The sequence below is a fragment of the Oryx dammah genome, unplaced genomic scaffold (assembly GCF_014754425.2).
Source record: "Oryx dammah isolate SB20612 unplaced genomic scaffold, SCBI_Odam_1.1 HiC_scaffold_1, whole genome shotgun sequence".
In the NCBI taxonomy this organism is placed as follows: domain Eukaryota; kingdom Metazoa; phylum Chordata; class Mammalia; order Artiodactyla; family Bovidae; genus Oryx; species Oryx dammah.
The window spans coordinates 110,788,687-110,811,201 of record NW_024070185.1 but is presented as its reverse complement, the minus strand read 5'-3'; the positions used below and the strand labels follow the sequence as shown (position 1 = coordinate 110,811,201).

Below are 22,515 nucleotides of genomic sequence, written 5' to 3'. Positions count from 1 at the left end.
CGGGTGCTCTGAGAGAGACTCTGAGGGGACCAGGCTCCCGTCTGGGGTCTCCCTCCTCTGGCTGTCTTGCCATCCTTACCTCCAGTTTCTCCAGCTGGTGAGGTTGTTGGCTGACCTCTGGTGCTTCTGCCCAGGCTTCTTGTGCCCAGGAGGCCACATGGTCTGCTCTCTCGATGCCAAGCACCCACTTTCCCCCTCATTGCGATGACCACAGTGTCCTCAGATGCTGCTGGCAGCCCCTCCTGGGGGTCTAAAGCGTGATCCCCACAGTGGGTCCAGGGACCCTCGGTCATGCAGCCAAAATGTGCGAGTGAGGGATCCATTCAAAGGGTCAGACTGAGCAGTGAACATGGGCAGAATAGGAGAAGCTTGCTGATGTGATTTCATATTCCGCATTGCAGGTAACCTGTGAGAAACCACTGCTTAATGAGTTTTGGTGTTAGATCAAAGAACATCCACAGTCATACCATGGGTGTTAAAAGACTTCTTTTAAACTATGTACTTGTGTGAGGCTGGGTTTGCGTATTTCAGCCGATCAGATGCTGAAGCACACAGGATAACCACCTGTCTTGAATAAGCAGATATTAAAGAGATTTGCAGAAATGTAAAACAGTGCAACGTTCCTCCTCCCTGTGTTTCAGTGTGGAAAATACAGCTGTTTTTCATTTACAAAAATGTTATTATAACAAGTAATGAATTTTTATTATTTTAAGCAAATAGTTTATAACAGTTTTACTTTTAATAACTTTGGTAAATAAAGTTTGGTTTTGCAACCAAAAAGTTTAAGATCTTTCTTCCGACCTCAAGCCGAGGCGTAGGGTCAGCAGGTGCTCTGGGGGTGGGAGCAGGCTGCTGGCTGCCTCTGGCAGGTCAGCCTCTCAGGTAGCCAGGCTTGCCTGCAGTGGCAGAGAGTCCCCAGGTTTGCACACTCGGCTCTGCGCACGCACTTGGGGTTTTGGCCTTTCTCAGCCTGGCCATCGTGGGACCGTGTTAATGCTTGTGCAGGAGTGTTCAGTTTTTATGGGCACGTCCTAGTTTTTTCTAGCAATGAATAGGGTTGTTTTGTCACAGCTGTTTCATTTATAGCTGCAAGCAGAAATCCTTTACCATGCATTCTTTATGTTAATTGTCAATTCTTTAACAATTATTTTAACATCTTAACATTATGTCAGTTACTAAATTTTAGGATTTGCAGTCACAGTCTTTGCAAAATTAAAAACAATGTTTAATCCCAGGACATTTTCAGACAGCTAACTTGGGGAGATAAGTTATAATATTTGTTCTAATACATTTTGAAATAATCTGGTACCTTGGGAATGTGAGCAAAATTTGAATCCAGTATTTTATTAATATAGTATACTGAAAACTAATGCAAATGCATGCTGAGAGCCAGAATTTATCATTTTTAACAGAATAATAAGTATATTTATTGTTCTTTTGCAACACTGATTGTAGTCGAGTATCACTTCTCTGCTTAACCAGATTATCAGAGTCTTCTTGTGGTATCACTGTACCACTGTATTTCAGAGGACTTTTTTTAGTGATGAAGATGATTATTGAAACTGCATTCCTAGAAATTATTTCCACCTTTGATTTGGGGTCATGTTTTCCTTCCTCCTTCCCTCCCTTCCTGCCATTTTTTTAGTTGACATGCAAGTACAGCAAAGTGATTCTATTATATATATTCTTTTTCAGATTCTTTTCCCTTGTAGGTTATTAAAATTGAATATAGTTGCTCCTTTCTTATTGTCAGTATAACAGTAAAAAAATCATAAAATAATTTTTCATTTACATTTTAGCAGGCTTGTGTTTATAAATGTCAAAAAATGTAGTTTAGGTTAGAATTAGTAAAAATACTGAATGGCACTCTCTTCTGTGTCGTGTCCAAATTATAGATACTCAGTCAGAAGAAGGAAGATCCAGAGACTGTTACTCATGCGTTTCTCTCTTAGTTCTGGATACTGGAGTGGGTAGCCTTTCCCTCCTCCAGGGGATCTTCCCAACCCAGGGGTCAAACCCAGGTCTCCCACATAGCAGGTGGATTCTTGACCAGCTGAGCCACAAGGGAAGTCCAAGAATACTGGAGTGGGTAGCCTGTCCCTTCTCCAGCGGATCTTCCCGACCCAGGAATTGAACCGGGGTCTCCTGCATTGCAGGCGGATTCTTTACCAGCTGAGCTGTGAGGGGAGCCCTCCAAATGCCAACGTTAGGTTAGAATTAGTAAAAGCACCGAGCGGCACTCTCCTGTGTCCGTCCAAACTGTGCGTGTTCAGGCAGAAGAAAGACGATCCAGACGGCCTCACTCCTGCGCTTCTGCCCTAGTCCGTCTTCCCTGACCCCTCCTCCCACGGCATCTTCCTCTCCCCTCTTCCCTGCTTTATTTTCCCATGAGATACGGTCACGCCTGTGAGCTGCCCGCCTGGCATGGGCGAAGCCCCACAAGAACAGTGTCTGCCCTGCAGTGGGCGCCTGTCACTGGGGCTCAGAATGAGTGCCTGGAGAGTGAAGGACAGCACTCAGATATGGAGTGTATGATAAGTTAGCTGCGTCACACTTTGTTTCTAAGAAGTCCAAGAGGAAGTATAAGCTTTGCATGCAGATGCTATAAAATGCTATCTTATGATTATTCTAGGAAACTTTATAAAACTTCTTTTAGGAAATTATTAATAGGTTAACTCTGTTTTATCTTTAAAGTAGCAGATTCAAGTATAGCTTTTTTTTTTTTTAAGTTGCTTTTGGTCCTCTAGGCTTGATTGGTCTGAATGTAAACACTGTGTTTTGATTTCTCATTTGCTTTTAGGTCACCAAAGAAGACTTTGCCACTTTTGATTATATTCTATGTATGGATGAGAGCAATCTGAGGTAATCACATTTTTAAAGGGTGTTTCTCTTCGACTCATTTCAGTAATAGGCCAGGCAGTTTGTTGTCCCAATGACTTTTTTATTACCTTAAACTTTTAATGAATAGTGATGGTCATAATATGCAGAATTATTTATTTAGAAGAGTGAGAAGTCCAGTCATTTAGAATTGAGTCTCATAGGTGTGTTTACATTGAGGCACGCCTTTTGATAAGTCTGATATGTAAGGTGATTCTCTGTTTTGCAGAAGAGAGAGTTTGTTATTGCTGTAATGACTCATGGACAGCACGGTGTTTCGTTGTGTCTCATCTTACTCCCCTTTATTGCTGCCCCACCCCCACCCCAAAAGAAAGACTGACTGAAACAGACTTTACTCCATTTAAATTGTTGACTGCCTTAATCAGTTTAAAAACAAAAGCTGTCAGATTAAGGTATTAGAGGAAAGCGGCTCTGCACCCCAGAACACTAGCCCCAGAGTGCACGCTGGCCCCCTCCTGTCACCGGGAACTGGAGGCACAGAGGGGCTCATCACGTGCCCAGGTTCACGGTCAGGGGTGGACGTGGCGCACTTCAGGCCTCGGCTCTGCAGGGCCTGAGTCACACCGCCGCCTTTCTGTCACCTCGTGTGGGTTGGACCCTCGGGCCCTAAATCTGGGTGAGAGGGAACTTTGTGGCATTTCTGCAGCGCTGTGTGCCTAGCACTGGTCACCGGGGCCTCTCTTGTGAAGTCTGGGGCGGGCCACGTGTGTGAGAATTAAACCCAACAAAAACGTGATATAATGTGCCGACGGTGCAAAGATGAGTGAATACAGTGTGTCTGACGGTTCAGAGGACTGTGTGGCCGTGTGCCGCTGTGAGACAGGCGCCAAGCTGCACGTCACAGTCTGCCTGCGGGGCCCCCGGTGTCTGCCCGCACCAAGGGGACAGGACCACCCTGGCTGCCTCCCTGCTAACCCGTAAATGTGCACGCGCTTCATTAAGAGAAGCTCTTTCCTTGAGTCGCTCCTGTGGGATGGACAGGCACGGGTGCACCGAGCTTACTAGGCTTTCATCAAGCTCATTAAAACGCGTAAGCTTTCTGTTTTGTGTTTCACTTGCTTGGCCTCCTTTTTCTCGCTGAGTAGCTTCTCAGTACCAGCAGTATCTTGCTAGAGAGCTCTGTGTGGCATATTTACTAGAGAGGTACCCGGAGGCGGTCAGCATTGGGTGGTGCAGCGCTTGCCACCCCAGCCCTGCCCGCCCTTCTCGTTTCAGCCTCGTGGCTTCTCGGGGAGGCTCTGCGCTCTGAGGTCTACAGGTTTCCTGTGAGACTCTGACCTCCCCTGTGGAGGTTGTTAATCAGGCCCCACACAGCTGAGTGAGAAGGCTGAGGTGGGAGCAGACGGCCGTAGGGTCCGCTCAGGACACCTCCCCAGGGAGCCTGCCACCCTCTGGGACCTGGTCTTCGTGGCTTTTTGAGTGCCACCCTGTGTTCTTGCTCGGTTGCTGGCCCTGGGTCTTTCTGAACGTGTGCTTCAGAGGAGAGTGCTAGTTACTGTCCGGCCTGAGGGTGCCCATCCTGTGGAAAGTAGCTGCCGTCGGACCCCCCTTGGCTGGAAGAGAGAGAGAGAGCCCGCGGGGGCAGCCACCTGGAAGCTGTGCCCAACTGCCGAGTGTTTGGTTTCCTTTTTAAATCAGGTCACTTTTGCTGGATTTTGATACGGATACGTCATAAAACCCTAGCAGATGTCCCAGTTTAACTGGAAGCCATAGATCAGAAAACTAAGTTCATGTTTCAATTTTACAGAGATTTGAATAGAAAAAGTAATCAAGTTAAAAACTGCAGAGCGAAAATCGAACTACTCGGGAGCTATGATCCACAAAAACAACTTATCATTGAAGATCCCTATTATGTAAGTGTGGTCTCGCTTCCGTCCTGATGCTCACAGACCGGGGCGACGTACAGAGAGCCCGCGTGAGTGCCTGCCGCCGGGGGTCAGAGGCAGGCTCCCTGAAGGCGAGTTCCTGAGTGGTCTTGTTACTCTCCTTTCTCCCTGTCCTTCCAGGGCAACGAGGCTGACTTTGAGACCGTCTACCAGCAGTGCGTGCGGTGCTGCAGGGCCTTCCTGGAGAAGGCGCGCTGACCGCCGTCCGCTGTGGCCCAGGCTCGTCCCCCCAGGCCGTGTGTCCAGTGCCAACCGTGTCGCCGTTCCCGAGCCGAGGCTGCAGCCCTCTCTCCAGTTGACTCACTGTTTCTCACCTGAAAAAATAATTGTAGATGGAAATCAGTCTTTGTGTTTGGCGAAAGAGTAAATAAAAAACCTTTGATTGAGATAGTTTATTTGGGGTAAGAGTTCCGTAGACCAGCTAAACCTCCCACTATGCCCAGCTGCAAAAGCAGCGGAACAGTCGAAGTGTAGCAGCGCAGGAGACCGTGGTGAAGCGAAGTGAGACGCCCCTCGGGGGCCCGCGCGGCCCCTCCCTCTGTGGCCGGGCCCTGCCCACGCCGCCCCTCGGGGGCCTGGCGCCCAGCGGGCGAGCTGCCCCTCGCTCAGGGCAGGGAGGAGCGCTTCGTGGGGCTCGTCTTCACCTTCACTCCTTCCTGGTTTGTCTGTGTGGTTCCCTTCATAAGGAAGTCCCCTTATGTGTTCCCATTTGAACCCCTTTGCCTCTGGAAATGCAGCCGCATCCAGGAGAAGGACGTATGTGCCGGTTTATCTTCTCAGTTTAGGGACTGTGTCTGCTACATGCGTATAATTGCCTGTTATAGATCACCTTGTGTGGGGAAAAGTATTAAGCTGGAAAAAGTCCTTTTATGTTGCAATGCCTAAATATTGATATATTAAGTATTCTTTTGTCAGCGCCTGGTTATAGGGAAATGTACATAATTTGTGTGCACTTTGAAATAACTGATCTAAAATTCATATGAATATATGTCAGAAAAAATTGTTCTCAAATAAACTGGGGAAATTACAAAAATACAACTGTGGTACAAGTCTGGTGTCTGCCTGCATTTTGCTGAGAGGTGAGGAAGAGTCAGAACGCCTGGGCTCCCGTCCCTGTGTCTGGGGTGTGGTGTGCCTGTCTGCTCAGGGTCGGGCAGGAGCCTGAGGAGCGGGCCTGCTGAGCAAGCGCGTTGCTTCCGCTTGACTCATCTTCATGGGAGAAGCTGGTGGCCCTCAGCCATAGCCGCCTTGCCTCCCCGTACCCTCAGCAGAGGGTGGGGCTGGGACCCCAAGAGAGACTGCATGGAGGGCTCAATGAGGGACAGCGTTTCTCCGAGTCTTCCCCCCGGTCCACAGCTGGTGGACCTGAAGCCCTGGGAAGACTGAGTCTCAGGTCACTCAGCAGCAGGGAGAGCGCGGAGGCATGGTGTCCCGTCCTCAGTCTCATGAGGGTCTCAGGTCGGGGCATTTAGTTCTAAACTAACTTGGGCCTGAGGGGCGAATAAGGCTGTCATCAGGGGTAACAGGTGAAACGCTGGGGAGGTTTGGCAGGAGACTGTGCTACGTGAGACTCTTGTCCTGAAGACAGAGTTAGGTAGACAGGATTTCATGATGGTAGCTCTAAAAAGTAAAGAATCAAGGGGGGGAGTTTAACTGCAGCTGGAAAACAGGACAGTGAAGCGCTTCGGAAGCTGCCCTGGGGTCCTGGCCGTTCGGTAACTGCTCAGGAGTCTCAGAGCAAGAGAAGTTTTTCCTCTTTGTTCTTTCACGTTCATAGTTTACGTTCCTTAATGTTCTGTCTTGCACGCGGATTATCACACGAATCCTAGGATTCTAGTTGACTTTGTCCCTAGGCTATATCCGGGGCGTCCCTGGTGGCTCAGCAGTACAGAACCCACCTGCAGTACAGGAGCCACAGGTGAGGCCCCTGGGTCGGGAAGATCCCCTGAAGGAGGGCATGGCAACCCCCTCCAGTAGTCTTGCGTGGAGAAGCCCACGGGCGGAGGAGCCTGGCGGCCTGCAGTCCCTGCGGCTGCAAAGAGTCAGACACGCCTGAAGCAACAGCACACTCCGTGTTAGGCTGTATTCAGACCAGGGATCATTTGAACAGAAGAACTCACTGCTGAATTCACTTGTCTTAAAAAATATTAGATCCAGTCAGATTTGTTCAAAATATATCTACCTATAAAATCTGGAGCTACTTAGAAGCTTTAAGTTCCCTCTTAGTTTAACGTTTCCGTTACAAAGTCATATAGGAAATAGAGGCAAACTTATTTGAACTGTTCACTACCAAATCACGTATCTTGTGGAGTATGTCACCAATACAGAACCACTCTCTAGAAATGCTGATTGTCCCTTACAAGAATTTGCAGCTTTCCCATTTCATTTATGCCTTTTATAGTCTGTGACTTCTGCCAGTATTTCAGTCTCATAAAGATTTGTAAATCACAAATTCTGCAGATAAACTTGTTCAGAAGTAAAGAGTCACTCTGAAGACTTCACTGTAACAAACACTTCATTATTACTTGTGTTCTATTTACAGTATTTACATATTGCACAGTATCTGGATACTACTTTACATTTATTTTACAAAAGGACAAATGAAATTAGCCTGAGCATGTACACACATGTCTCCGCACTGAAGTTTTTTTTTTCTCATGCAGTTCCAAATAATACTCTGGGAATTTAATTGTAAAAATAATAAAATATTAATACCATATGCTATATGAAAATATATTTTTAGATTCTGCTGACTCTGCTTATGTTTCTAAAGAAATATCTGTGATGTCACCTAATCAGGAAAAAGATCTCTCTCTGCCATTTCACAGCATGACACGTCAAAAGCAGTCCTGTTGTCTAAAATAATGAGTGGCAAGCATAGCTGTCAGGCACACAGATTTACTGAATATCTGTCCACACGTGATGTCAACAACATATGAAACGCAAGGTTAAGGAATTATGGAAGAGTCTGTCTGCAAAAATAAATCTCTGTTCACGGGGTGTGTTCAGAAGGCAGTGGGTTCTGTCCTGTTGGTCTCCAAGGCACTTCTCATGGGTCCTGGGCTGCTGCACAGCTCTGCTCACTGCAAAACAGACAGGCTTGGTTTTCTAGAATGACTCACACTGGAAAACCTATATGTTAAATTACATATAACGTAATCTACCTGCGACGCAGGAGACCCAGGTTCAATTCCTGGGTCAGGAAGATCCCCTGGAGAAGGAAATGACAACCCACTCCAGAATTCTTGCCTGGGAAATCCCGTGGACAGAGGAGCCTGGCGGGCTGCCGTCCATGGGGTCGCAAAGGGTGGAACACGACTGAGTGGCGAACACTGATGTGTATCCAGACCTGAGGAGTTTCTGGCTGCATGTGTTTCCCCGTGTTCCTGTGTGTCTTTTACTGTGAGAAGTAGCTCTGTCACCACAGGCCTGCTGTGCTGAAGGAGTGAAATCGTCTCAGATGAAGAGAATGCCTGTCGGGGGCTGAAGCCTAGAGCTCGGTGTTGCTGCGTCTGCTGTGAGTTCTCGGCAGTGCAGTCTGACTGACTGCGGCGATCCTGGGCTGCATTTTGTAGAATGAGGGGATGCTTGCTACTTGTTTCCTCTGAAAATATTCCAGGCCTGAGGCCGTGAAATTACCCGAGGGGAAGCCCAGGTCAAGGAGAGGTTGTGGGAAGGCTGTCTTGCCATGTGGGAGAAGGGCTGGGAAGCTAAACTCCTCTGGCTGGAGATCAGGTCGTGAGGTTCAGAAATAAGGAGAGGGCTCTGCTCTGAGATCACGGAGTGGAGGGCCTCCGCGCTCAGGACCCCCTGAAGCCCGACTTCCTTCAGACCAGCCTTTAAGAGGCTGAGGTCATGGTCTGGCATGGGAAGAAGCATCTCCCTCTGCAGGTGCGTCCTGACGTCTTCATGGGTCAGGACCACGGAAGGGGCGCTTGGGCACAGCTTATGGCTCGTGAGCAAAGTCGGATGTTGATGCAGGATATGGGCTGTGCCCTCCAGGGGCCAGGGAGACCCTTGACTGTCTGCACTGTCACCAACCAGTTAAGCGTTTGCAATTGTGGCTTAAAGCTTCTGGAATTGGAAGAGATTAATCTTTTAAAGCACTATAAAGCTATTTTAGCATAAGAATCTATATTCTAAATGACACCTTTCTTGGCCAAAACGAACACGGTTACTGACAGTGGTGACAAGCCTGCTGTGCTGGGAAAGCCCTTCCTGACACAGAGCAGAGCGGGACCACACTTGGGAACAGCTCCACAGCCGCGTGCTCCCACCTTTGCACTTGGGCGAGCTGTCTCTGCAGGAGAGCAGTTAGGGGACACAGGGGTCAGCTCACAGGCAGGGAGGCAGGGAGCCTGCGGCCTGACCGGGTCTCCCCACTTGTGAGTGAATGGCAGTTGTTTTCCAAGGATGTGCCTGGTTCATCTTTGGGAACAGTGATGCTTTAATTATAAAGAAATACTTAATAAAAGCATTCTCATCTCTCCTGGCAGGTTCTTTGGGAGACTTATAATAATCCATTCATTGCTTTAAAAATAAGTGTTCCCTTTGCCACGTGGGCAGTGGAAAAGAGACTGGACAGCATGCAGATGAGAAGTGAAGGCGGAGGAGGTTCTCAGCTTTCACTTTAAAAAGTGTGCTTTCACTCCCCCTAGGTAGGAAGTGCCGTAAGTTCCATGAGCCTGTGGAGGGTGTGGGCTCACAGCCTCCAGTAACTGCCTGTCTCCCTGAACCCCTGCTTGCTGGACAGACTCCCGCTGGGGAAAGCAGTGCTGTGGACGGAGCTCAGGGCAGCACCCACGGCGGCTGCCCGGACACCTGCGCAGACCTTGGTCAGCGTGGCCTTCGCCACAAAAAGCACCTCTCCTCCACTCACGGGAGACGAAGGGGCAGCCATCAGACGCAGGTAGACCTGATCTCAGCTGTTCTTTACAGCTTCATCAGTGCCTGGCATCCTGATAGCCGTCCGCCTCAAACAGTGTGTCTCTAGAATCTGCATGGATATGGCTCGTCCCATCCTCATCTATGAACATCTGAATGAGAGCCTGTAGGTGGGTGGGCAGGACTTCACGCATGCACCAAGCGCGTGCTGAAGTCGGTAGCCAGTCGGCTGTGTGCAGAGTACCGTGCTCTCGGCCAGCACGTCCTCCGGGGACTGGGCCCCAGCGGCTGCCTGCACGGCTGTGTGTTTTACTGCTGGCCAGTATTTAGAGACATTTGGAGTATTCTGTCAGCCTGACCCACAATAACTCTACTTGTGCAGAGAATGACTGTCTCTAAACCCCCGTGAATTTTTCAAGTCCCAGACACACCCCATCTTTGGTGTGCAGGGCATGGTGACGGGGCCACCAACTTACCTTATCCCTCCATGCACATCGGGCTGACTGCCAGCCGAGTAAGAAGCCGGGCACACCTCTTGTAGTCTGCAAGTGGGGGCAGATCACAGACCCTCGTGAGATACCTCAGCAGCTTAGATGAACAGCATTCACTTTAAAAACCACATCAGCCGCTAAAGCCATTCATTCCTTTAAACACTCTAAGTTCCCCGGAAGCAGCACGCAGCCTGTCACCTGCGATCATGGCTTGAAGCTGCTGACTTGATAATGGATGGCACCGCGGGGCCATCCGTGCCACGTGACAGAAGCTGGGTGATGTGGCTGGGAGGCCGTAGGGGGCAGGGCCCCAGACGTCCACACGCCGGCTCTGCCTGTCTGCTCCTCACCACAGGGGTTGCTGGGCTCACAAAATGGCTTTCGTTTGCTTCCTGGCAGACGGTCTTCCGTGCCCTGTATTATTTAACTTTTAGGTCACGTGCAGGCCGGGTCCCCTCTTGAGTTGATCATAACATAAAGCCTTCCGCACAAAAATTCTAAAGACAGTGGGTCAGCAGCCAAGTACCAGAGCGAAAACACCTGGCTGGACGCTGGAGGGAAGCAAGAGCTGGTTTCTGAGCGCAGCCTGGCCTTCCTAGAGACCGCATGTGGTCGCCTGCTGCTTTCGTCTCGTGGGTGCTGCCTCAGAGGACAGGCAGCTCAGCAGTCATGGCCATACAGGGATTCCTCAAGACAGTTTACTTCTCAAGAGCCACAAAATCCTACTTAAAGATGGAAGGGCTCATACTCTTGGCCAAATTCCGAGTGAATGAATAAATTAACAGCAATAAATATGCACCACATGGTAGACAAGCAGCTAATTCTTCAAGATCGCACCTGATAAATATTCAGAGGACATAGTTTAGAGTCAAAGGGTGACCGACAGCTGGAAGCGGGGTCACTAGCACTGCTGGCTCTTTGGCTCCTCACCAGATGAACCACATTTTTTAGGACGTGGTTTTCCGAAACAGGCCATATTTGATACAGTGGATTGTATGAGCTCAAAGAAGATACTGGCATTTGACACACGCCCTAAGATCCTGAGGTCAACCATCTCCCTGCTGGACAGCATGTTCTCCACTCTGATGTGCACGTGGCCGGGGGGGGGGTTCCCCTTAAGGTGCAGACTTTGCTCAGCAGGTGTGATGGACTCAAAAGTCCTCCTCTTCAAAGGAGCTCACCCCAAGACCACACCGTGAGTGAGAAGGTCCATTGTTCCTTCTGTCTGACCTGCCGGGATTCTGGGAACTCTTGCATTCAGCCTTGAACTGCACAGACGTGCCCAGATTTGGCTCCGCAGCGCATTATGAGCTGAGAGGGGTGGGAGCCGTGGGAGCAGTCATGCGTGCAGGGCAGCCGTGGTGCTTCCTGGTCCTGCCACCTCACCTTCTGGGTGACCAGGAGAATCGCTGCCTCGCTACTCAGTTACGTCAGCAGAGGAGGCAGCAAGTGTGTGTGTGTGTTGAGGGGGCTGTCCCGGGGAGGGTCTGTGGATGAGCGTGTGGTGTCTGCAATCAGGCACCTGCAGCCCGCAGACAGCGCTTGTGCCTCTGTCCCTGCGACCGCGCTGACCGAGGCCACTGCCCCTCCCTCCAAGAGGAGCTGCCTGCCTTCCTGTCGCATCTGGGGGTGGGAGAGCTCCACAGAGTGGCTCTGCTGCCTGCACAGAGCAGTTTCCCCTTCATGGAGAGGGGCTTACTGTTTTGAGCAGGACAGGCAGGTCTGGACAGTCTAAGGACAGCCTAAGGACAGTCCTGAAAACTGCTTCTAAGAGGCTTGACTTATTTGCACAGCTGTCCTCCTGTGAGCCTTAAAGGGAAGGGAAGTTGTGGTCCCTACAACAGACAGAAATTGGTTAAGGGCTGTAGCACAGGTCACTCTAGCTACTAAGCTTCTTGTCCTCATTGCATGTTCTGTGAAGAGCACAGGAGCCACTTTTGGGGGAAATGAATACATTTTGTTGTAGATAACCTAGAAAGTTACAGCTGAGAGCCACATGAAGAGGGGTACCTGCATTTCTGAATGAATGATGAAACCAAGCAGAAGAGCAAAGTTTTGAAATAGCAGTAAAACTCTGGGGATGATGAGGTCATAATTACTGGTGGAAACAAGAAGTCTCTGGCCAGGGTGGTGGGAATGGTCCAGAGCCATCCCTCGATACTTTATACCCCACAGTAGTCATTTTAGCAACTCATTTAAACGTTTGCTCCACTGTCAGAGTTGAGTGGATACAAGGACAGGCATGAGGCCAGAATTCGAGAAATGCACAGAAGAGTCCAGCCCATTCCGAGAGCTGATTAATTCCAGCAAATGTAAACTGTGTTCTGTTTGGCACTAGCTGCTGCAGGTCGTTCCCCTCAGTGGTCTACTCAGCCCAGCCCCTGACTGCAGTCAGCAGGGAGTAAATATTAGCAAGTCTGGGTGACACAAGGCAGGCGCCTGCTCTCCCAGGTGGAGGGCCCGTACTCACGTCTACTCTACGCAGTGATTCAGCCGTGGTCACTTACATGCGGGGATGGTGCAGTCTCGGGTGTTGTGGTAAAGTCTGTGGAAGTGTTTGCTGCACTTTGGGCTGAAATACAGAGGGCCTGGAGCATGCAAGGAGAAACAGATAGTGAGAGCTCCTGGGAGACCAATACCTGGGGAGAGGCGAAGGAACGAGAGGCAAGCTTACCTGTAAGATGTTTTAGAAACTTGTCTTTCATCCTTAGATCTCGAGGGACAATTTCTGTTTAAGGGAAAAGAACTTGATTATTAACTTGACCAAAAGAAGCCTTTTCTCATTTGATCTGAAGTGGATGTTTAAAAATTACTGGATATTCTTCTGTAAACAGCAATCAAAGCAGCCCCTTGATTGCTACACGGCGATATGAGGATGGGTGAGTGGGCACACTGTCCTCAAATCAGGTTCACAGCACTCCAAGATCTGCTACTAACATCGATCTCCACCATCAGGAGAGAGGCAGGGACCATGGTGTGCATGTGTGCGTGTGTGTGTGTGTGACAGTTACCTTCCAGTGAATGAATCTCTCTAGACACTTTCATCTTGAAGACCTAGAGAAACAAATTGAGCAGTCTCTCAAAGTTCTAAGAGAAAAACCTGATATCATCCTTCAAACAAACAAACAAAAAAATCTGCTATAGGCGTATTCTTCCGGGTATTCACTTAGAAAAAGGGTGAGATTCTGTCAGTACCACCTGTTGTGAAGGCTGGTATGAATGCATGCCATCAGACATAACCGGGTAGATGAGCTAAAAGCACAGTTCCCAGGGAAAGCTGTGTCCGCACAGTCCCAGCTGGTGTTGGTGACCAGCCTGGCTGACATGCTTTCTGCTTTCTCGTTTCTGCTCTTTTTCACAGTCATCTGGAGTCATTGTTACTCCCCTGATCTGCACTAGTAATGTGATAGCATGTGGTCACACCACCACCAATTCTCATCAAAGAGGGAAAATTTCCACCAGAATCTTGCTTGCAAGGGTTAGACATATCCTAAATGTCAGTCTTCATTTACAACTAAGTTTAGTCAGTCTATATAAAATTGACCTTATCATATTTGACCTGATTGTGTCATGAAAGCATTAAAAGCTTGCATGCTTTCCTTGGAAATTTCCCAGAGGGCAGCCACTCTGGGAAGGCTCTGCTGTGGGGATGGGGGTGGGGGGTTCTGAAACATGTCTGTCTCAGTTGAAACCGCTTTGCTGAAAATATTTCCATTTCCAAAATAACAGATGACAGTTCCATGCTGAAATTACCGACCAGGGTAACAACTCACACGTCTTAGATGTGGATGAGGGCTAGTTATGTTATCTGCCAGGCATCATTCATGGAATTCCTATCTCCTTTTTTAAATAAAAATACTTCCCAGCTTTTTTTAAAAAAAAAAAACAGTAGAAATGCATTTATATTTTAAAACTACGTATGCGTTCTCAGAGTTCTATCTCCAAGCAAGTCCTGGTTCTTCTAGCGTCCCCTGATACAGGACAGGCAGACCCGGGGGCTCGGCCAGCCCCACACGCAGGAGGCCTTTGCAGGCGGCGCTCGCCTGCACAGCGGGCGGGCGGGGACTCACCCACTCTCTGCTCCTCCGGGTAAGCGTAGTCCGCGACCTCCCTGCGGTCCAGGGTGTAGTCCTGCCGGCCCGAGAGCTGCAGCCTCTTGGACTCCCCCGAGTGGTACTTCTTGAGCTCCTGGACGATCTCCACGATGAGCCGCAGCAACGTCTGTCGGTCCGCGGCCTCCCGGGGCTCCGCGCCGCCCCTGCCGGGCCCCGCCGCCCCCAGCACGAGCAGCAGCCCCAGCAGGAGGGGGCGCCCGGGTCCGTGCATTCTGCGCTGCTCGGCCGGGCCGGGTGGGGTCGGTGCGCTCCTGGAGCTCAGCTCGCTGGAGGGACAGGGTGCGGGGAGACCCGGAGAGCCGGTCGGCAGGGAGGGCGGCGAGGCCACTCCCCTCGGACCGCTGCACCCCGGCCCCCGCGCCCCTGAGGACGCGCGCCAAGCCAGTGGAGGGGCGCCCCGCGCCGTCCGGACCGCGAAGGCCGCCGCGGGGCCGGGGCGGGAGGCTGGGCGGGGTCCCCACGCGGACGCCCCCTCCCCGAGGCCCCTCGCGCGGACGTGGAGAGCGCGCCTTGGGTGCCGCGCGCCCGCAGCGCCGGGCGGCACGCGCCTCGGCCCCGCCGCGGCCTCGAACTTTCCTGCAGATGGCACATCGGCCGGAGCCCCGCGGCGCGGCGCAGCGCCTCAACTTTCCGTCCCCAGCGGGCGCCGAGAGGGGGGCAGCGGCGGCTCGGGGGCTCGGGCCCAGGCGTCTCTCTCAGGGAGCCGCCGGGCACCCCGGCGAGCCGGGGGTGTGGGCGCCCCGCCCGGCGGCCGGGCTCAAGTTTCCAGCAGCGCCTTTGTGTGGCGGTCGCCCCCTCTTCCCGGTGTCCCCGATCTCCGCCGAAAAGCCCCCGCGCCGAGACCCTCCCCCCAGACGCCCGCTGGGCCCGGTTCTGGAAAACCCCTGGCCCCGGGGAGGGAGCCCGGCTCGTACCTGCCCGGCGCCAGCCGCGGGGCCACCTGCGCGCAGGAGCCCGGCCGGGTCGCCCGTCCCCGCGCCCCGCAGCCGTGCGCGTCCTCCGGCGCCCGTCCCCGCGCCCGGGAGCTGGCGCCCGGCTCCCTACTCCATGCCCGGCGGCGCCCGGCCGCTGGGCGCACTGGACGCGCGGGGAGGGGACGCGGCGCCTCGGAGCTGCGGGCGCGGAACTCGCAGTGGCCTGGGGTGCGGGCTGGCGGAGTCCGGCCTCGGACCTCGGGGCGCCTCTTATCCCCGCGGCTGCCGACGTCAGGCGGGTCCCCCGGGCCCGGCTCCGGTCTTTAATTAGAAGCCGCCGGAGTGTTCGTATCCCCGCGCGGATCTTCGTCAGACACCCCCTTCACCACCCCCACCTCCTCCCCGCCTCCCCGCCCCGCCTGCCCCCCCGCATCGCCCCTCCGCGTCTCCCCGCCCCGTCTCCCCGCGTTCCGCGTCTCCTGCCCTCCCTTCCCGCCCCGACCCCCGCCCACACCCCTCTCCCCACGCGCCCGATCGCCCTGTGCCCCGTCTCCTCCATCTCCCTCCCGCTGCCCACCCTGCACCCCCACCCCGGCGGCCCCCCTCCCATCTCCCTGCCCTCCTTGTTCCTCCCCTTCACCCCCCCCTTCTCTCCTCCAGTCTATTTCCCTCCGTTCCTGTCACTTATGACAGGATGAGAAGAAACGCCTTTACCAGGAACTCGGATCTGTTTTTGTCTAAATGTAGATCTCGGGCTATTAAAAAAGGAGCTGCCTGATTGCCTCACATTTAATAAGTCAACGAGAGTCTGTGTGTTTTGGGGGCTCTGCCGGCGAGGCTGGGGACCACTCCCGGGGCCGAGGTCGCTTCGCCCCAGGCCGGTCCGGGGCGCGGCGGGGAGGGGCAGGGTCTGGGTTAGCGCTGGGACCCCCGGACACAGCCCCCTGGCTGGACCGCGGCGGCCCCTTGCCACCCTCACCCGCCCGGCGAGGCGTCGGAGGATGGCGCGCTGGACCCTCGGCCCCGGGCTCGCCGGCTTCCTCGGCAACACCCTCGGGAGCGCTCCCGGGCCCTCCGTCCAGGCCCGCGTCTTGCAGAAAGTTTCAGGTTGTAGGTAGGCAGGCCCATTTGTGAGAGTTCAGCAGTTTACCTCCTTTAATTTTTCTTCTTGTAAAATGTATTATCAATCAGTTGCGCATTTTCCCATTTTATTGGCCCTTTCTGGGCAAGAGCTGGACTTCCTCCAAACCGGCGATCTGGTTGGGAAAGGTATTCTTGGCGCAGTACCCGCAGGGAGCGCGGCGGCGGGAATGGAAACCTCGGCCGCGAGCGCGGCGGCCGCTGGCCGGCTGGATGCGCCCGGGACGCTGCGGGCGCGCGGCGACCCCGGCCGGACTCGCGCGGATCTCCGCGTCTCTTCCTCTCGCTCCCTCCCGGAGGTCCGAGTCCTCAGGAAAGTGTTTGGCAGAGTCGGATAGGGTAAACAGAATAGAGCTGAAAAATCGTGGTCATCTAAACGCACCACCGCCTTCTGCACACACACTTGTGGGGGGTATATGTTTGAAGGAGACGGTTTGATTTCTCAGTGAACTTCTTTCTCCAAGCAATATGACTAAAGCGTGACCTTGCTGTCAAGGTGTGCTCTAGAAAAGTAAAAACTCACATCAGACTGCTCTGAGGCGGATGAAAGAGGCATTCTCCCTTTCCCCCTTCTGTGTGTAGATGGAGTTCACGCCGCTCTAGGGAGAGCACCGCCTAGTGACAAGCCCTTCCCAGCCAGCTCTCAGCAGCATGCCTGCGCAGCCGGTTGTCTTTGGACTCCTCTCCAGCTTAGTGGAAGCGGGTGACGTTTCGATGAAAAAATATTTTGGTGTAAATCTGTTTTTGGAAAAACATCTTGCTGCAATGAAAAAAGAAATTAGCCCAAGCTCATATTATTTAAAATTTGCATATAATCTTTCGTTCTAAATCTTACCATATCAAAAGCTAGATTTTTTTTTCTAAAAAATACCAGTAAGAACTATCTTCCACTGCACCCCAAATTATACCAAAGAAACCTTGATAGTAATCACTGTTGTCCTTGTTTATTTTGCAGTTTTTAAATGGGACAGACAAATGGAGTTCTTGAATGAATGCTTCCATCACCCAATTATATGTATGCCAACACTTCAGCTCAGCTTATTAGATACTTAGGTGTATAAGCAACAGTGACAACACAGGCATTCAGTGGGTCTTTGGATTCCCGAGCTCTGCCGGTGGAGGCTCGGACAGCTCATGTGTTAGCTCACTCACTGTTTTCACAGGCTGAAATGACTCGGTGCCCTCAGTTTGGATGAGCCTTTTCAACACACTTTTTCAACTTAATTAAAGAGTGCACTGATTTAGAATCTCTACTGAGCTTTTCCACTTGTGGTATTGTCAGAATTAACTTTCTGGAGCTCTCCAGTCACCAGAAATATGTGTATTATACAGACTGTTACATCCGATTGGCTAAATTAAGGGGCTTCCCTGGTAGCTCAGAGGTTAAAGCGTCTGCCTCTAATTCGGGAGGCCTGGCTTCAATCCCTGGGTTGGGAAGACCTGGGTTCGATCCCTGGTTGAGAAGGAAATGGCAACCCACTCCAGGATTCTTGCCTGGAGAATCCCATGGACGGAGGAGCCTGGTGGGCTACAGTCCACGGGGTTGCAAAGAGTCGGACACGACTGAGCAACTTCACTTCACTTCCAAGGCAAGTTGAAGTATAATATATGTAAACTGGCTCACACAAAATGTGAAATTGTGTTTGCAAATTGTTTAGACTCTCCCCTATCTTTTGTGTGAAATGCTGGTTGGACTGGATGTTTTCTGAAGTCTAAATTCTGAAGTCTAAGTGTAATTCTATGATGGTTACCAACAAAGTTTAAAAACAACAGAATGGAACTTTCCTACAAAAAGCTGACAATAATTCACTGAAATAATCTCTACAAGTTTCACATCTGATTTTAGGCAAGAAGAGGTGATATATTCATATTAAGAAGTTTGAAATGAAGTGAAGTTGCTCAGTTGCTTAAATTAAAAGAAATTTAATTCCCTCCTTTAGAAAGTGAACAGCTTTCCACTCTGAAGTACCCAGAAAAGACAAGGGAGAAAATTATACAACAAGAACAACAAAAATAATTTATTTTGCTAGATTTGATTTAGTTTTTTGAGAAAGCAATATTCGATCATAAAGGGAAGAGCTGCGTTTAACTTATATTCACTATAGATGTATGTTGTGAGATGGAAACGTGTTTTTTTGTATAAGTGTAAAACTCCAGCGTTTCAGCTACATCAATTTTCTCTTTCCCTCCAAAAGGAATATATTTTATTTCAGATAACTATTAACTAACTTCAAAGGCTTCCAAAGTAGGTATACGTTAATTAACTACATGTTTCAAAATGAATTGTTACATTTGTTCAACCATTATGCTTATCATTTAATAGTCTAACTAAACTCTTATTAGGGAGAAAACAATTACCTTTCATAAAGGATAACATTATGTGGTATAATGAAATATTGTTTAATGTCTAACTTTTATCAGCTCTGTTATTTTCACTATTAATATGCTGTTAGTATGCTAGGCATGTACTAGAAACTGTGCTTTCAGGAAGACAACCTTTCTACCAGGACCAACCTTCTTAGTGCAAATGTAATTCAAATAACGCTGTTATATGTACATAGAAGTAACGATGCTACCTGGCGGTGTATTTTGGATTAACGAAATTTAGCTTCCACGTAGTTCTTTGCCTCAGATATGAGAAGTGAGCACGGTGTTCTAAAGGTGCGCAGGCCGTCCACCCGCTCTCCATTCCTTCATGCACGCTTCATGCTGGTCCAGAAAGGACAGGGCCAGAGGGCCCCTGATGACGTCACTGACTGATTCTTGCTCAGATCTTTGTTCAGGGCTGAAGAGGGCGCCCCCAGGACCCAGATGAAGGGGACTCCCCTCAGGGGCAAAGCTTAAAGGGAGTGTGGACGTTACCTTGTTCCTTGGAACTGGTTCAGTTATAAAACCCAGCTAGAGACAGTGTCTTGAGGCTTGGTGAGAGTTTCTGTCCTTAGAGGTAACACTCTGGTACCTTTTGATGGGAACACCTCACATTAAAAAAAGACCTCCTTATTTGGTAAATATGTCTCAAGTCTGTAAATAGTCAGGTTCGCCTATGGGAATATCTGCACAGACTGTAGTCCTGCTGAGGAACAATGTGATAACCCACATCAGTCTGTTAATATTTTCTGGATACTTCTTTCTGCAGGAGATCAAACATCCTGATCAAAAGAGATGTGTGTAATGATTGGGGTTACGTAGGCAATTCCAAGGAGAAGGCAATGGCACCCCACTCCAGTACTCTTGCCTGGAGAATCCCATGGACAGAGGAGCCTGATAGGCTGCAGTCCATGGGGTAGCGAAGAACCAGACATGACTGAGTGAACTCACTTTCACTTTTCACTTTCATGCACTGGAGAAGGAAATGGCAACCGAGAAGGAAATGGCAACTCCAGTATTCTTGCCTGGAGAATCCCAGGGACAGAGGAGCCTAGTGGGCTGCCGTCTATGGGGTCGCACAGAGTCAGACACGACTGAAGCAACTTAGCAGCAGCAGGCAATTCCAATGTGCCAAAAAGGTGCCATATTCCAAAGATATTCCCAAACCAAGCAGTACTTTTTAAAGTAAGATAACTTCTCTAACAGACAGTCCTTGTATTTTAGTGGCTTAATGCAATAAAAGCTTCTTTCACGTCTGGGTCTACTGTGTGGAGGGGCGTGGTCTCTGCCTGCTGTCACTCAGGGTCTGCCTTTCTTGGGGGAAGGCCCTGCTGGGCCCTCTGCCTCTGGCCTGGCGGGTGGTGGGAGCTGGCCGGGCTCATGGGCCCCACCCAGTCCCTGGGGTCAGCACCCCCCAAACACGCCAGCCTGTCCTCTCACAGCGGGTTCAGATCAGCAGGAGCAGCAGGAGCAGGCTCTCTTCAGAAACCTAAGGCCTGTTTTCTTTCCCGTAAGGAATTCAGGAAGCGACAGCTCCTAAGCCCTGGCCTCGGGTCAGGGTCCCTGTGCACGCTGGTGGACAGTGGAGCAGGGCGGAATGTATGCCAGCAGACAGCCCTGTGCTGCCCAGTGCCAGGCTCTGGGCAGAAAGGCAGGACTGCAGGGCTCACTGGCCTCCCTGAAGGAGACCCAGCCTCAAGATCTGTGCTTCAGCCACGTGGCTGTGCTTCAGGGATTCTCGCCCCCGGACCTTCACCCAAAGTGCCCTTTTTGTGCAGAACCACTTCCTTCTACTCCTCACTTCCGTTGAAGAGCTCATTCCCAATTCAGACAGCAGATCTTCTGGGAACCCCCAGCCCCCACCTGCCTGAGCCTCGCATCTGTGCTTCTTCCTGTCATGGCACTAACCTCACTCACTCCGTTTGGTTCCCGAAATACCCTGCGTTACTTTTCTGTATCCTCTTGCAGCCAGGAGCTCTTTTAGGTAGCCAGTGTTGATGTCATATGGGGAACACTGTGCATACAAAGTAAATATGCTTGAAAATATGAATAAAGATATTATTTTTTATGTAATCTTTCTGACAGATACTCATAAAGCATGACTTAAATACTTATCAGGAAATGGCAACCCACTCCCGCACTCTTGCCTGGAGTATCCCATGGACAGAGGAGACACCCCTTTAGAAAATGTCTGATCATATGGTAAAGCTACAACTGCTGCTGCTGAGTCGCTTCAGTCGTGTCCAACTCTGTGACCCCATAGCTGGCAGCCCATCAGGCTCCCCAATCCCTGGTATTCTCCAGGCAAGAACACTGGAGTGGGTTGCCATTTCCTTCTCCAATGCACGAAAGTGAAAAGTGGAAGTGAAGTCGCTCAGTCGTGTCCGACTCTTCTCGACCCCATGGACTGCAGCCCCCCGGGCTCCTCCGTCCATGGGAGTTTCCAGGTGAGTGGGGAGCCATCGACCAATATACTGTTAAGAAGAACACATTGTCTCCAGCTGAAGCTGTCTCATAAGACTTTGTAGGAAAAGTGCTATTTGAAATGCGCTTGAATGATGGGGGTGTCCGTGGGGATGAGGGACGTGCGTGTCCAAGGCCAAGGTGAGCGCACGAAGCCACAGGGGTCTGGAGCGGGAGAGGTTCTGGCAGAGGCTGCAGACCAGGGAGCCCAGGGGGGTGGAGGGCGCAGCTCAGCCTGACTCCTGCGCCCCGCTCCAAAAGTCTTTTTTTCTGCGCTTCTTACAATACGCTGTGAAAGAGAGCGTCGTCCAGATCCTACAGTGTCTGGGGCAGCAGAATTTGGTGACTCGTTCACAGCTGCATGGAAAATCTATAGTTAGAAAGTGGACTGAAACATCCAGAACTGTTAACAGTCCGTGTGACCAGCTGGCACACAGCCCAGCAGGCGAGGGCTACTGCCCTAATCTGAGGCAGCACAAGCCCCGCTGCTAAGCGAGGAAGACGTGTGTGTGGTCGGCTTGGGGCACGAATGCGCAGGGACGCTCTCCGTTTCGATCGCCTGCCCCTTACTCGTGACCACGGGGCATTTGAATGTGGCAGCACCACTTCTGCTTTTGCTGCTTTTATGATGCAACCCATCAGACAGAGCATCTGGGATGCTTGGTGCCCATCAGATGCAGGCTGACCCTGGTCCCAACGGAGCTCAGTTTCAGTGACGTCAGACAGAAACAGGGCTATACTTCTAGGAAGGCAGGGTGAATGCACGTGGAGAAACTTTAACTCACACCTTCAGCTGTTATAAGTCCTGGAAAATCTGAGGAGTTCCTCTCTGGAGAAATGAAGAGAGACCAGGCCATTCTGAGTTCTGTGGACTCTCTCCTGTGGTCTGTGAGAAATGTTTGCGGGGTCCTCAGAGTTATATTTTACATGGATCCTGCTGGGGCGGATGTAAAAAATAGATTCAGAGGGTTTGCCAGTGGCAGATGGCCCAGTGAAGAGGCCCACGGTTCATTCTCTCACTCAACCCTCCCTCCAGGCAGCAGCTGTCCTTTGCGGGGCTGTGGACCTCACCGTGGACCTCACCCTCACCATGGACATCACCGTGGACCTCACCCTCACTGTAGACATCACCGTGGACCTCACCGTGAACCTCACCGTGGACCTCACACCATGGACCTCACACCGTGAACCTCACACCGTGGACCTCACCGTGAACCTCACACCGTGGACCTCACACCGTGGACCTCACACCGTGGACCTCACACCGTGGACCTCACACCGTGGACCTCACACCGTGGACCTCACCGTGGACCTCACACCGTGGACCTCACACCGTGGACCTCACACCGTGGACCTC

The 22,515-nt window shown here is 51.2% G+C and overlaps 2 protein-coding genes across 2 annotated transcripts in view; one reads left to right on the top strand and one right to left on the bottom strand.

Annotated features, from left to right (window-relative positions):
* ACP1 (acid phosphatase 1) overlaps positions 1 to 5,818 on the top strand; it is a 29,554-nt gene extending 23,736 nt beyond the window's left edge. Inside the window, exons 5-7 of the mRNA XM_040239170.1 lie at positions 2,801 to 2,862; positions 4,646 to 4,751; positions 4,905 to 5,818. Coding sequence (XP_040095104.1) covers positions 2,801 to 2,862; positions 4,646 to 4,751; positions 4,905 to 4,982 — 246 coding nt within the window. The 3' untranslated portion in view covers positions 4,983 to 5,818. The remainder of the gene's footprint in view (positions 1 to 2,800; positions 2,863 to 4,645; positions 4,752 to 4,904) is intronic.
* A 1,463-nt stretch (positions 5,819 to 7,281) lies between these two features.
* ALKAL2 (ALK and LTK ligand 2) lies at positions 7,282 to 14,485 on the bottom strand. The gene is made up of 5 exons (XM_040241599.1): positions 14,230 to 14,485; positions 12,834 to 12,887; positions 12,667 to 12,747; positions 10,145 to 10,210; positions 7,282 to 7,867 (listed from the first exon to the last, which is right to left on the bottom strand). Exons 1-4 carry the CDS (start codon positions 14,483 to 14,485, stop codon positions 10,146 to 10,148), a joined length of 456 nt encoding a protein of 151 aa, XP_040097533.1. The 3' UTR covers positions 7,282 to 7,867; position 10,145.
* Positions 14,486 to 22,515: the final 8,030 nt, after the last annotated feature.